A 15,416-nucleotide genomic window follows, 5' to 3' on the forward strand; every position below is an offset into this window, starting at 1 on the left:
GAACCATCTACTAGAATTTTACATCTTTCTGAATATTATGTCTTAATTCTTCCCATTGTTGTTGTTGTAGAATTTTATATCTTTCTGAATATTATGTCTTTGTTGTTGTTGTTGTTGTTGTTATTATTATTATTATTATATTGATTGCTTCAGGCAATGATCAGTTATAAAACAACTCTTTCAACCAGAAAATATCTAGATCAATCTGAGGTCAAGCTTTACTGAGTGAGAAGATTGGCAACAGCATGTGACTATGAGTTGTGATACACAGTGGTATGTCGCTCTGATATATGATGATGCCGAATTGTTTTTTATGGTGATTTAACATTGAAACCTTATTATACTGCAAGCTTGAAGTTTCTATTTAGAAAAGAATATGTCAGCAATAAAAGCAATGACTTTCACAGGGAAGAAAGACTATCACCTCATTAGAGCTTTGTAAAGAAGCTTTAATGACAGAGCTTCAGTTTATGGATAAAATCAGAAGCCAAGTCAGGAGAAAACTAAACATTAGAAAAAAGGAATGCTGAATGATATATAAGCTCATACTGAATGAAAGAAAATGAAGATCAGAGTGGTCTTATCAATTTTTTCTTAGTTTTTCTCCTGATTGTCCTCCATTTAGTGCATAATTTAAGGACATAGTTAAATAGATGTTTAACTGCTTTTATAACAAAGGATGGATTTAAAAGATCTTCCCGGATCTCAGCTTTGGAAAAGGCAACACAGGTGAGCACTGGTGGTTATTCTTAAAGACAGATTTTAGAAGATCCACTATGAATCTACTGAAACTACATTATTTTCAAGTTTTGAAAAGCAATGTTTAACTGTAAATTATTTCTATGTACAAGATGTAATTAGCAGGATTGGACATAAAGTGAAATGAAATTATACCAATATAGAAAATAACTCCTTGATAGATAAAACTGTAACTTGTACAGATAAAAGTAAACTTTAAAGATGAACTAACGTCCTTACTGTTTTTTTGGTCTTGCTGTTGTAATTTCAACACCAATTTATTTGATTTTCCAGTTCGTAAAAGAGAGACAGAGTCGAAATTAGTGTTTTGCTCATAACTCGGTTGTAATCAGAAATGGCTAAATTGGAGGAGTTTCATACTTAGCTGGCCACCTGAATATACAAGTTCACTTAAAATTGAAAATGGCTTTGTCAGGGTCACATCAGTGTTGATGTGTCAAAGCTGAAAGTGGACATGATTTTAGGAAGACAGGCATGGGTAGAAATTACTAGTAAGTCACACTGAGAGAGTATTGGTAAAGCAAGCTCTGAAGAAGCAACATTTTTTTTCCAAAGGCCATAAATAACACTTGGAGTGCATTGTATTGTAATGACTTGCAATAACATATTTTCCTGTAGCAGAAAATGTCCTAGATGATATGATTGTCAAAGCATCTCCAAGAATATGCTGCCATCGATTCACTGGCTGTGTTGGATAAAAGGCAGGATTGGATTTTAGTATATCCTAGTGCCTATTTAAGTCAAATTCATATTACTTTTTCATAATGTTTATTAGCATGTTTGCATATTTTATGTCTTAACAAAACATTTACTTTAGCAAACTGACGAACAGGACTTCCTCTCCTGTGTTTCCCAGTATGTTTTCTTTGTTTTGCAGGATCCTAAATATTTCAAGTCACAGAAGACTGGGAGAGGCCAATTAAAAGAAGGCTGGAGAGAGACACATCAGCCAATTATGTGTTCCTACAAACTCGTGACTGTGAAATTTGAAGTCTGGGGACTTCAAACCAGAGTAGAGCAATTTGTACACAAGGTCAGTGAAACAGGAGCTGTTTCTTATCCTTCACATAAGCAGAACTTGAGTACTACCCAGCACAGGAATGTAACTTTGGCTGTGTAGAAGCTAGGGAGCTCAGCCGAATCTGCTTTCAGACCTCGAGCAGAGCCAAAGAGTTCACCTCTGGGTATAAAATTGACAAAGCCTGGAGCTGCTCAGGTCTAAGGTTGAGAAAAACTATCAATAACATTTTCAATACTGTGATAAATATATGAGCTAAAGTATTTACGAGTATACATGAGTACCGTACATGTAGCAATGGTGTGCAGAATTTCTTACAAACAGGTAGTGGAAAAGTTTTCAAATCAGACTACAAAAAAATTAATTAATTAATGGCATAACAACCAAATGGTAATACTTTTCAGAGTATTGACCTTCGAAAAAGAAGAGTTCTGAAATGTCTAATTGTCCAAAGATTAATGGATTTTGTACACATTCCCAAATGGCTTCCCATGCTACTCAAAGCCATGCTGATGTGATCCAGCGTTGGCAATAGATCCACTTCAAGTGGGAGGTTGGACTACAAGACCTTCAGAGCCAGTATATCTGACTCTCTAGGGCATGTTTTTTCAGACACAAAACTGTCAGAACATTTTTCACTTTAAATCACTTTGAAAGACAACAGTGTTACTTTTCTAGAACGTTTTGTTGCTGCAGAGGTATTTAACCTTTCCCTTATTTCACAGGTGGTCAGAGATATACTATTGATTGGTCACCGGCAGGCTTTTGCCTGGGTTGATGAGTGGTACGGTAAGTATTCTCAAAATTTAGCCCATTTAAAAGGGCTTGTTGTGGTTTAACCCCAGCTGGCAATTAAGCACCACACAGCTGTTCGCTCAATCCCCGCCCCCCCAGTGGGATGGGGGAGAGAATCAGGGAAAACAAACATAAAACTTATGGGTTGAGGTAAAGAGTTTAATAGGACAGAAAGGGAAGGGAATATACTAATACTACTAATAACAGAATATACAAAACAAGTGATGCACAATACAATTGCTCGCCACCTGCTGACCGATGCCCAGCCAATCCCCAAGCTGTGGTGCCCCCGGCGAACTTCCCCCAGTTTATATACTCGGCACGATGTAATATGGTATGGAATACCCCTTTGGCTCGTTTGGGTCAGCTGTCCTGGCTGTGTCCCCTCCCAGTTCCTTGTGCACTCCCAGCTTCTGCTGGCAGGGCAGTATGAGAAGCTGAAAAGTCCTTGACTTAGTATAAACACCGCTTAGCAACAACTAAAACATCGGTGTGTTGTCAACATTATTCTCATCCTAAATCCAAAACACAGCACTATATCAGCTACTAAGAAGAAAATTAACTGTATTCCAGCCAAAACCAGGAAAAGGGCTGATGCAAAGCTTAAGACAATTAACAACAGATTTCCATTTGCTTTCATGGATCATCAGGCCCTAATATAAGTAGTTCCTGAAAGAGATGGAACTATGTTCAGTTTCTCTGGAACATACGGAGCTCATTTACAGCAGGTTCTTTGTAACAAGAGTAGGCTGTATTTTAGGCAGCCAGTAGGCAGCATACAGGGATCCTTTACATGCCGTGCATCTCAGCGTATATGCATAGGCAGATAGAAGCTGCCCCTGCCAAGAGTCATCTATATGGAGAACCACATGCAGGTTTGAATAAAGCTTCTTATCAAGACTGCATTAACATGCAGTCATTTCCATACTGCAAACTCCTAAGGCCTCTAGTCCAACACAATTTCAGCTTTTTAGGAAAGTTTTAAACTGCTAATGTGTATTGCAATAAAGGAAAGATGGAGCTCTAATGTCCTTTCTGAAAAATGGATATAAACATAAAGTCTACTGGGTCTGATTCAACAGCAGCTGCATGCAAAAAAGCTGTTCTGAATCCATGAACCAGCTGTAGGAATGGGCACTTTCAACAGTAGAGAGTAATCTGAATATCAAAACAGCCAATTACATTTTATAAAATAAGCTTACAGGGTTTGTGCTTTTTACATGTATTTTTGGTAAGATGTATCCATAATCATAGATACTTGTAGAACGGTTTCTAGGACATTCCTGTAACATATAATAGGAATTTGGGTATATCTTTAGAATGTTTATTTAGACCCTCCTTAAGCTTCAGGAAACACTGTTTTGGGCATTTCATGGATAAGAATGACACCTGTCCTTCATCAAAACTCAGAAACATTCTGCGTTGCTTTGAAATAGTCAACTAGCCCAGCTGGTGCAAACACACACATCTTCAGTGACTTCATAAACCTGCATAATTTTACACTAGAATCTAACAACAAACTCGTTGTGCTGATTTTTTGAAAATACAGAAAAATTTGCTTTTGAAATCACAATGTTCTTATAAATTTAATACCACATGAAAATCTTGCGCTTGTAATGATCATAAAAATACTGACATCTACTAAACATATCTTCTATTTTGGGATAGCCATAAACTAGTAAGAGGATTTTGTATCCAGTGAGAAAGAGTTCTTAAGAGATTTTTTTTTTTTTCCCATTTTTTTACCTGAAATACAGTGATCTGTTATTTTCCCTGTACGAACGAAGTCAGGGAAACTGTTGACTTCAAATAAAGAAGCCTGACTTCATGTAAAAATTGAGCCCACAAATTTCCCCACATCTACCCAAAATATCTATTGAAGTGTGACATAAAGAAATGTTACTGGGAAGCAGAGATTCATCTGCACTTTAGCAGAGTTATTGATAATGATAACAAGTGAGTAGTCATGAAATTAAACATACGGAATAGGTTTAGCCCCAAATCGTTTAACCATAGATTTTCCCATCTTAACTCTGAATGAACCCTGTCAAAAATACTCTTTCCACAAATTAAATACTGTGATACACAATTATCTTGTGGATTTTTACTGTCACGGTGAGTCTTTTTACTAAATAATATAGTGTACTTTTAGAACTTAATTGTCAGGCTAAGTACAAAACCTAAAAAATCTGGACTTAAAATAGATATGAATAAAGGCTCAGTATATAGCAAGACTTATAAAAAAAAGCAAGTGCAGAAAGTTAGTTTAGGTAACTGTGTGCTGTTGTCTGCAGCCCTTATACCACTGCATTGTTCTGAAGTTGGTAAGACTTGCTGACTAGAAACTGAGTATTCCATTACCCAAAATGAGTGATTTCCAATTTGTATACATCCAGTTCAATTTAATACATATGGTCTGTAAAACTCTTGTGGTACTGCTCTTGACATGTTTATGTGTGTAGGCAGAGTTTTTCAAAAATACAGTTTTTGAAGTGTCTGTGTGCCTTCAATGTTTCTATTACCATCTTTTAAAATAAAAGTTTGAGAAGGACTTGGAGCTGATGCTAGTCAGCTAAACTGAATCAAATAATCAGTGTAATAAAATCAATTATTAAATGACATGTTATGTTGCGGATATTACTGACTGATTACTGTTACTGATACTGTAAGTATGAATGTGTCTTGTCATTAAATTTACTAAACTGTATTTAGCTTTATTATTAAGAAAATCTATTTTCACAGTGTTACTAATTAAGAGCATGTTCTCTGCTTGGCAAAGTGCATCCTTAGCATGTTATTGACATGGCTTATGAGCTTGTTTTTCATTCCAGATAACAGTAAAAGGAAAAGACTAAAAGAGTATGAGTTAGTAGTATTCCATGTTTCCTTTTGATCAAAATTTTAGACTGCATTTCATTTTCACTGATGAAGTATTACATTGTGCTACTAATATAATAGCTAAAGTTATATCTTTCCTTAAAAGCTGTCTCGTAAAATGCAGCAAGAGCCTCACATCACATAACAAGCAGTGGTGTGATACAGGAATTTGCGAATCCAAGTGGCACATAATAAACTTGAGAAAAATTACAGCCTCAAGAACAAAAACACAGTGTATGTTACCAAAAGGGGTACATGTTTGCAAGTATACTGTGCTAATAAAATGCTATTTAAGTTCTATGAGTAAAAAGTTGATGGCTATTTTCATGAAGCTCTGAAGTTATCAAACCATTGTAAAGAGCAGACCGGAAATCTGACAGCCTTCATGTTCAGTTACACCTTACTCTCAAGTAGATTTGTTGAAAGCATGGGAATACTCAGAAGAGTAAGGTCACACGTCATTTAATTGGATTCTTTATGTTTTTACTGGAAGTGTGGTTTATGACAAATCTTTTTAAAATCTGTAATAATTGCTTAGAGATACATAGCAAGCAGCTAACAGATTATGCACTAGTTTGACAACATCAGGCATGCCTAGACAATGATAAATGATCCTATTGGTAGAATCAGCCTGATTTGTAGAATATTTCTAATTCTTGTAATTCATTAAATTGCTTGAGGCTTACAAAACTGAACGTGTTCACTATTAATTCACTTTACCACTATAATTAACTGTTCGTTTCTGGAATCTAAGCTGATGTGTGCTCTAACAGTAAGAATGTTTGCTAGTTATGAGATGTACTATGCAAATATAACATAAAATCTTTTTGAAAGTGCCTGGAAAGGTAAGTAAGTATTTATAATATTTCTGTACCTATCCTTTATTCCAAGGGATCTTCTAAAATCTTTTTAGAAGATCTTGGCCTTTGCCAAGGCCTGCACTTCAATACTTTTTGCCTACCTTATGTTACACGGATACTCCTAAACAATTTCCACTCCTTCCTGTTCTCTGACTCCCTTTGACTTAACCTTCTTACACCTTCCTTGGCTGATATAACTACCTTTATGAGTCGGTTTTCATAAAGCTAGTTACTCCATGCTTTTTTTTAAATCCTGTTTTGGCTTCTGCTAAAAGACTATGTGTTCCTAGAACCTCCTCCTTAAAAAAAAATTAAGTTTGCACTGAATCAATGGAAAATGCCAACAATTTTGAACTTTTTACAGATATGACTATGGATGATGTTCGAGAATACGAGAAAAATATGCATGAAAAAACCAACATTAAAGTTTGCAACCAACATTCATCTACTGTGGATGAAATAGAGAGCCATGCCAAAGCAAGAGTATGTTGATTTTTAAAACATATTGCCCATCCTCAGCTAATAGGCCTGCACGGATCAGAGAAGAGCAACCAACTGATCTTGCTGACCAGTCAGTGGAATTTGGGGGAAGTTTTGCTTCAGTAGGAACAAAATCTTTCTCCATGAAGTGCAATCCTGCCTTTTGTTTGCACTGTAAACTGCCACTGATGTAAGGAAGGGTGGGGTTAGGCTCATATACAACTCCCTGTCTTCCAGGAAAACACAATTCTTAAATTTCAGTTGGATGCATAAAGAGGAAGTTAAATCGGAGTTTTACTTTATATTATTTGAATAGTTTAAAAATGCAGAACTTTCAGAGTGCTTCAGTCAAAAAGTCAGGAACATGGGGAGTGGAAAATTTCTACGGGACTGATAAAATTGTTTGCTTCACCAGGAAAAAAAAAAAAAGCTAATGAATTATTCACTCTTTTCAAACTAATTTTAATGTTGTCATTGATTAGCTACCAACAAGGTGAGTATATACTTTGGAAGTATATAACAGCAGTTTGTGGAGAAGAGCAGATTTCTGTGTAGGTTCTTTGATTCAGATTCTGGAAATTTCATAAAGTATTAAAGTTTCTAATTTGGGCACCTCAAGTAGAGGCCTAAAGTTAGAAATTACTACTATCTGCAAGTAGAAAAGATGCAGTGATATTTGCTTCTGAAGTGTTGTTATTATTCCTTTATTTCTACTAACTGCACTGTAGAACTCAGTGATGGTTTTACTAATGTAATGAGTGTGGGGCAAGGCCTGAAGGGTTTGAAGTCTTTCCTTTGTTCTTACTCAGTAAAAATTGTCACCAGCTTGAGAAGATGTTGTCCAAGTAATAACCAGGAAGGTAGTTCTTGTGTTTGTAATGGTGCAGCTCCACTGACATCAAGGTTACTCCTTAGATGAGCAGTAACTTGAGAATCAGTTTTGACTTTGGCTCTACACTTTGGGATTTGGCTTTGAAAGAAGTCTGCCATCCTTAGTTCCCACGTGGAAAAATTGCCATGGAGGTCAGAACAGAATTTGACATTAGTGGAAAAAAATAGTGTGAGCCTTCTTAGCTCAGGGTAAGGACTGGTTTTACTTGAGTGTATATCAGAACAGAAGGGAATTTAAAGCAAGTATAAGCTAAAAAGCAAAAGTCAACTGAAGGGACAGTAAGTATTTCATGTCTGAATTTAAAATGAACAGTCTTGGAGGCTACCACTTAGCAAGATTTCAATCAGTCTTCACTTCAGTGGCTAGTAAACTGAGGAATCTTCCTGTCCTCTTTCACTTTCATTTATCCAAGACAACTTTTGTTTCACGTTGTACAGAAGTCCTCAGTCAAAAATAGCTGAAATGAATGCATGGGCTCCCTTTGATGTCAGGGTGCTTTTAAACCCTTTGAGTTCAGAAGCGCTACACACACTGTTATAGGGTGTGAAAATGTAAAACAGCAAAACAGGTTCAAATCTGTCTCCAGCACAAGTAGGTACAGTTCCTCTGAGACCATCTGTTTATTTCCACCGCTTATCGCAGATTTGAAAACGGCTTAGTCCTCACTCCTAATAACTGGCAATGCAGGCTGAAAAGGTCCCTGGAATGTCGTCTGCAGGGAAGAAAAAAGGCAGCTGGCAACATGCATGCTTTTGTTTATTTAATATGATGTTGTAATACAACATAAAGTTTCTTCTACATAATGTTTGCAGCCAATGCTACAGATGCATGCAGCTGGGTAATATTAAAAAGTATCCATGGACTGAAAGTACAGGATTTTATCATATGTATGGTAAGCACCATTGCCAGTCCCATGTCTCAGAGACCCAAATGTGCAAGAATTTTAAATGGATTAAAATGCTAGTGTTTTTATTTCTCATTTTTTGAGCTTTCAGAGCTCAAAGAATCTATAAAATGGTTTAATGAAATACTTCACATTTACAAACTTTTAACATAACGTTCAGTGAAAACCACAAAATTTATTTCATTTGGCTCAGTGGACTTCTTGCAGGCAATGTAGACTTGAAGCAGCAGGTTTCAGAATTGTCTTGCTGATTTTTTTGCTCAAATTAGCAGTTTGTAGCAGATGTCATTCGTTTGGGATTTTATCGAAAAAGTTTTGCCCAGCTCAGCTCAGAGCACATCTATGCTAGGATCGCTCTGCCCTCTTGTGGGTTTCTACAGCACTGTGACACATTTGTCACCTGCATGAGAAGACTTCCACTGCTTTCTGTGGACCCGATTTTCCCTTGCAAAGTGGCTTTAACCTGTCATGTCATTTTGCCTCTATTTTGCAGGGAGTTAAGCAGTGGATTTGTCAGTTGGCCATAAATGTTTAAGTGCAGATTCTGGATGGAAAAGTTGGAAAGCATGTTGTGGCTTTATCAAGTGAGAGGGAATTCTTTAGGCTTTATTAGTAGAAAAGCAAAACGGCCTCAGTTATGTGCATGCAGGTGCAACTAGAAGTCAGTAGAAGCTGTGCATGGCAGGAGAGAGAATTTTTCATCCCTTGGTAATTACAATAGACAAACAAACCGATGACAACCCTTTACTCATTCATGCTCATAATCTAAATGAAAAAAAAAAAACCAAAAACCCTATCAGTTTTATCTTCTTTGAAGTTCTGAAAAATTCTACTTGCTGACTGTGTATCTAAATGTATTCTTTAATTGCCTGTGAAATAGCTTGGTTTTTCCAGCAATTACAGAGGTAGCAATCTTTATTCAGTTCAGACCCAGGTAGAAGAAGAACCATTAGTATGTGATTAATGTACTTAACTGCATTTCCTTTACGTTGGCCGCTTATTGTACTCCAATCAATGCCTTACAATAGGAAGGTATTCATGTGGAGAATCACTTAATGATATGCATGATAAGCAATCATTCCCTGATTTAGAACGTGGATGGAAGTAGTTTAACTGAGTTAATGAAATGATCATTTGAAATTATTGTAACTTGCCTTTATCTTTCTTTCCTTCTTGTTGAAGACATGACAATGGATGAAGTCCGAGAGTTTGAACGAGCAACTCAGGAAGCTACCAACAAGAAGATTGGGGTTTTCCCACCTGCAATATCTATCTCTAACATTTCCATGCCTTCTTCAACCCGCAGTGCTCCATCTAGTGCTCCATCAACTCCTCTCTCCACAGATGCTCCTGAATTCCTAACAGTTCCCAAAGACCGGCCTCGGAAAAAGTCTGCTCCAGAAACTCTCACTCTTCCAGATCCAGCGAAAAAAAACCTTTAAATTAACCCAGCATGTTTCCTCCTGATAAGCCATGTCTACCACAGCAAGAGTGACGTAACTCAATTTCTACAAAGGTCATGGTGGTGTGTTGGTTGTTTTTTTGCTTAAAATAATCTTACTGGTGTGGAAAGGTTACTTCTTTCCTCAGACTTGATCCTTAAAACCTTCAGAGAAATGCATGCAAGAGAACGTAGTTTATATATTCCTAAAGTAGTGTTTCAAGCCATATGGTGCATCTTACTGACATACAATGAAACAGTCTGAGGGGAACCCTATAAAAGAAAATAAATCTTTCTGTAGCAGTATTCTACCTACAAATCCTCATCTAGGTCATAGCATTTATAATTAGGAGTAGGTATTTAGTAAAGCTGCCAAGGACTTCTGAGGCAAATTAGTGCCAACTAGAATCCAGGGTTAACAGAAAAAAACCCCTCCCATTTTCTTCTTTTATAGCCAATTTTAAAATCCTTCCTACTCTCAGGCTTCTCCTGTGTATTCATAAACCTTTGACCTGTAACTCATTGTACTTGAACACCAACAGCAATCACTCAGATTCACATTTTGCTTAATATGACTCAGGATTTGGGGCTTAGCTAGCAAACAAAACTTTTCAAACCTAAAATATCACTGTATTGAAGCCCCAATTGTAATTAATTATACTGACTTTGAGGCCACTGAATTATTTCTATCTTGCACAGGATTTGTAAAAGAAACCACTTATTTCTTGTAGATAATGTATTTTAATAGCTCTCCCCTGTCCTTTTGTGATCTCTTAAGTCCGTCTTGGTGTTCATCAATGGTGTTCCATGTGTAAGATTGAAAAAAAGCAGCTAAATTGAGCCAGTTGAGAAGCAAAGCCAATGAATTCTGTCTTTTCCTCACTGGAAGAAGAGTGGTAGTTACGCTGTAAGACCTTGAATGTAAAGGAAAGAAAATACAGGACTCCTTTTTCTTTCCTGCCTCACATCTTTCCTAAACAGCACAATCTCCGCTAACAGAAAGCTGGTTCCAGGCTTTACCATCATCTAGGGAAGGGGTGAACAAAATCAGTCACTTTAAAAAGCAAATGAATCGTGGGGCTGCTCAGTCCCGTGTAGGGTGACGTTAAGGAAACAGAAGTGCTCTTCCTGGTCTGTGTGTGAAATCACTCTTCAATCTCAGGAATTAAAACGTAGAAAAGGATGTTTCCCAGTAGGGAAGTGTAGATTGTGGAAGGAGGAGAAAAATAAATGGCAGAAGTGGTCTCTTCCTTCCTTCCTTTTCAAAATGCAAGCTCAGTGAGAAACTTTCCCCCCGACCCCCATTTGGGGTACTTTGTTCTCTTTCATACAAAATGCTACTTCATGAATGCTGTCAGTATCTATCTCTTTTGGTAGCTGTAGTAGACTTTAAATAAGCCGCTGTTCAATTCCCCGTGAATGATAGCTGTTACCTGAATCATATGATCGAAGTGGGTGATACTTTATACCAACGGTGACATGGTACATGGATTTAATAAAAAAAAAAAAATTTAAAAAAAAAAAAAAGAGTCCTTCAGAGCTGAACTATCATTGAATAATGAACAATCAGTTCAGGGATGGCCTTTTACCTGGACGGGACATTTGTGCCATCTTCTCAGCACAATGCTGTGATTTGACTGGCTTAAATGCACTGAACTTCTCAATGGCTGTAGATCCAGTAGAAGTTACATTGAATGTGTGATATTTATAGGGTAGTTTTAGGAGCAGGAGAAGTAATTCCACTGCCAACCTGCACTGAAAACAAGTGTGTATTTGTTTGATAGTTAAAATCCTGTAGCTAGCAAAATCCGGGAGCTCTCTGTAGGTTAGCTGTGGTCTGACTTCATGCACTCTCCCACTTGCTGTCCATGTTTTGCTTTGCTTTTCTTCTCAGAGCTAGTAATTCTGTGTGATTAGTAAACTAATGGGTGATGATTGTTTTGTTTAAAAAGGAGCCGCTGTAATGATGCAAACAAAACTTTCCTACATTAGTTTATGATTTCAGCTTAAAAAGTGTGCAGATTATATATTCATGAATATAACTGGTCTAATCTTTTTACTACTATTATTTATTTAGTAGCAAGATTGGAACATTGGCAGAGAAGGGAAACCTTTGAAAACATAACGTATTGTTTGGTTGTTTTTTCATTTCCTGAATTTGACCTATATAGAAATGGTTTAGGTCTGCTCCACCTGAAAGTCTATTTTTCAATTATTTTTTTCTTTGTCAAAGAAAAATTTGCTCAGCTCTAGTCATAATGTCCTTGTGCTTACATGTTACTGCTTCTGTATACATTTTGGCATCTGGGTTTGACGCAGATTAATAGACCAAAGCAGTCATACCTTTACTCATATGTAACTGATTGATTTCCAATCCCATGTGGATACGTTAATTATCATTATTAAGTAGGTTTGAGGATAAGGCATGTATGAAAGTTATTAACATACCTGAATAGGACACATCTTAATAGCTACATGACGGAGGTGTAGGAGAAAGACACTGATCACGTCATGGAAAAAATGACAGGCTGCTTAATGCTGTGTCTCGGTCTGCACGTGCTGCTGCTGTAGCCCTTCCACCGAGCAGCGCTGTTCTCGAGGAGTCCCAGATTTGTTGACCCGACAGCCTGAATTCACTGTTGGCCACAACAAGGATCACGATCAGCCACATCGCCTCCATGTTGCTTCCTAATGAAGGCAAATAAAAAGATCTGTAATGTTTCGTTGCTTTGGATAAGAAATACCCCAGGCTTTTCATTGCCTGCAAAAGTACCCTCTGCTGTGTTCTGCTTTGCTTTCCCCACCCGTTTGGTCAAGGTGATCTTCAAATATCTTCTTCTGTTGTGCCTGGTTGGTTGGTTTTAAGGTAGGGTAACTTTTTCTAGCATATTCCCAGCAAACTCTCAAAACCACACAAAACTAAATGAAAAGGAAGGTCTGAATACTTCAGTATAACATCTTGAGGCAAAGGGGTTGTTTTCATTACAGATTTTTTTCACAGGGCTTTCTGCTGTATTTTCAAACATGTTTGTTAGGAGAAAGAGAGCATTTTGCAGGTGTTCATCACTTCTTTTGCAAAAATAAATGGTGTGACTATTTAGTGAGTGCATCTTCAGAGTATGGTGCCACGCAGCAAAGGTGAAGAGGCACAGTAGCCGTGTTCCTATTCTCTGCCACAGTGACTGAAGTATTGCAGGATACAGCTCTGCTAGGGCTTGGCAAGGAATTTTCCATCAAGGAGATTACAGTTTAGGGCAAATAATGTGATTAATTTGTCTGGGTTTCTATTAAAACCTCCCCCCAGCTTTGCTTGTACTTTTATGTATTTCATGTAGAACAATCATTACAAAATAACTGGCAATTCATTGCAGTCTTTAGAAGGGTAGGTCTCCTAATAAATTAAAAAAGGGGGGTATCCATAAAGACTATGAGGAGCAGCACATTCCTGAAACAGATACTTAATGGGATTTCTTATGAATGTAATGGTTAATTTTGTAAATGACTGGATAAATCCTATGGAAAGAAACTATTTGACCTTATTCTTTGGCTTTTTGGATTATTCTGGAAGGTGATTTTGTGACATCTAGTAGCCAATTTGCATTAATTGCTGCTGTAGAGATTTTGAAATGAAAATATTTGTTCCTTGAATTTTAGTTTGTAACAAGGCCGCTATATTTTGTTAAAACTGCTTTGAAGCTTGCTGCACTATAACTTAAAAACAATGTGCTATCATTTGAAATAAGCCAAATGTATATGCTTCTTTATGAATTAGTGAGTGCAGTAAGAGAGAATTCATGATCTTGTCAATAGGAGCTTTTCTGTTTCCATTGTTTGGACTTGGTTTTATATGTGTAAGTTAAAATGGCTAAGTAAGTCTAACAATGTTTTGCTTTAAATGAACAGCATGGTCATTGAATTACAATCTCCTGTAGTTTTGTGGTGTCACTAAAACAGGTTTCATTGTTTTATTTCATTTCTGTGATAATTCCACGTGACTCTGAGTGTCCAGTAATTCATTTCTTTTATTTAGAGTGATGATGGCTATCAAAGAAGGACCAAGTTTTGAAATGGAAATGTGCATGTTAAAGAATGCAAGGCTCAGCAGGAGAATTTGATTGTCATATTTCTCATTCATATCACTTAGTTTCTGATTTTTCCAAGTTATTTATTATTTTTAATATTGTATTTTCCCTTCCATTTTGTTGTAAATAAACTACCAACAATTATTCTTTACAATTGTGGCTGTTTTCTTTTACTAGGTCTCCTCTAGCAAGGAACATACCCATTAGCGTTTCTACCTCCAGCTCTACAAGTCACTTCCTCAAAATTAAATCGCACAAAGAATTGGCTTTGCAGGGAAAATTTAAACCACTTACAACATCTACAAGGTTTTGTTGTGCCTCAGCTTTTTACAGATTTTATCAGGGCAGGCGCCCCATCAGTCTGGTGTTAGCCAATTCATTTGTAAATGACCATTTGGTTAAGAAGGAAGTGTTTCAGTAGGGAATGTAAGTTTCTGTGCAGGGTTCGGCAGCCCAGCGTTGTAGTAAATAATACTGGAAAAGAGACCACTCAAAACCTCTCAGACTTGTCTACAAGTCATTTAATTTTAGTCAACGGAAATTTCACAGGTACAATGATTCTTTAAGCGTTTTAAGTAGAGGCTTACTCCATAGAAATAAAGCTTCCTCTGCACCAGAAAACTGGTAGTCGCATATTCAGTATAGAAATGCTTCAAAACCGCGTAGAACAGGACACAAGGAACAAACATAGACCTAGAAAATATTTAAGGGAGAAACCACGCAGCCCTGCCCGGCCTCGGGTCCGCGGTAACGACTTCTGGGTGGCTTCAGTAAGAGCCCCTTGGGGTCAGCGTGCTGGGGCCGTGCCCTGCGGACAGCCGGACCCCGGCCGAGGCCTTGCCGCCAAAGCGCGGTCGTGACTGTCCTCCAGGAGCTGGAATGACGGCTGGATTCTCCAGCAGGCAGATACGCCACTGGCAAGACCCTGAAGTTCCAGTGCTGACAACACGTGCTTCCCAACAGCGGACAACAGCTAGCCCAGTAACACGTCCCACGGTCGGACCTGGCCTGACCTGATCTCTTGGTGGTTTGGTTTGACTTGTTTTGTTACGGTTTGGGCTTGTGTTGTTAGGGCTTCATTAAAATTTGCACACAAATAAAATACTAACGCATGAAAATGCATCACAAATCAGTTAAAAACCTGAACCTGACCCTACCGCTACTAAAATTGTTGGAGTTGCGTTGTGCTCTTGCACGGGGAAAAAATTCCACCCTTTATTCTTTACAAAAATGAGGCATCTCATAGGGCAGAAATACATTTAATTAGTCTTAAAACCAGCCATGTTTTATTGTGTAGATGCAAAACTA

The 15,416-nt window shown here is 37.5% G+C and overlaps 1 protein-coding gene across 4 annotated transcripts in view; it reads left to right on the plus strand.

The window, feature by feature from the left end:
* Positions 1-14,262, plus strand: part of PITPNC1 (phosphatidylinositol transfer protein cytoplasmic 1) — a 95,042-nt gene extending 80,780 nt beyond the window's left edge. For 3 of the 4 annotated variants that reach the window (XM_052808559.1, XM_052808557.1, XM_052808558.1), the window contains exons 4-6: positions 1,637-1,792; positions 2,503-2,566; positions 9,768-14,262. In XM_052808559.1, coding sequence (XP_052664519.1) covers positions 1,637-1,792; positions 2,503-2,566; positions 9,768-10,027 — 480 coding nt within the window. In that variant the 3' untranslated portion in view covers positions 10,028-14,262. Of the gene's footprint in view, positions 1-1,636; positions 1,793-2,502; positions 2,567-6,673; positions 6,793-9,767 lie in introns of all 4 variants that reach the window. The other variant, XM_052808561.1, reaches the window with a different exon arrangement.
* The last annotated feature ends 1,154 nt before the right edge of the window (positions 14,263-15,416 follow it).

Source organism: Harpia harpyja, chromosome 14 (genome assembly GCF_026419915.1).
Source record: "Harpia harpyja isolate bHarHar1 chromosome 14, bHarHar1 primary haplotype, whole genome shotgun sequence".
In the NCBI taxonomy this organism is placed as follows: Eukaryota; Metazoa; Chordata; class Aves; order Accipitriformes; family Accipitridae; genus Harpia; species Harpia harpyja.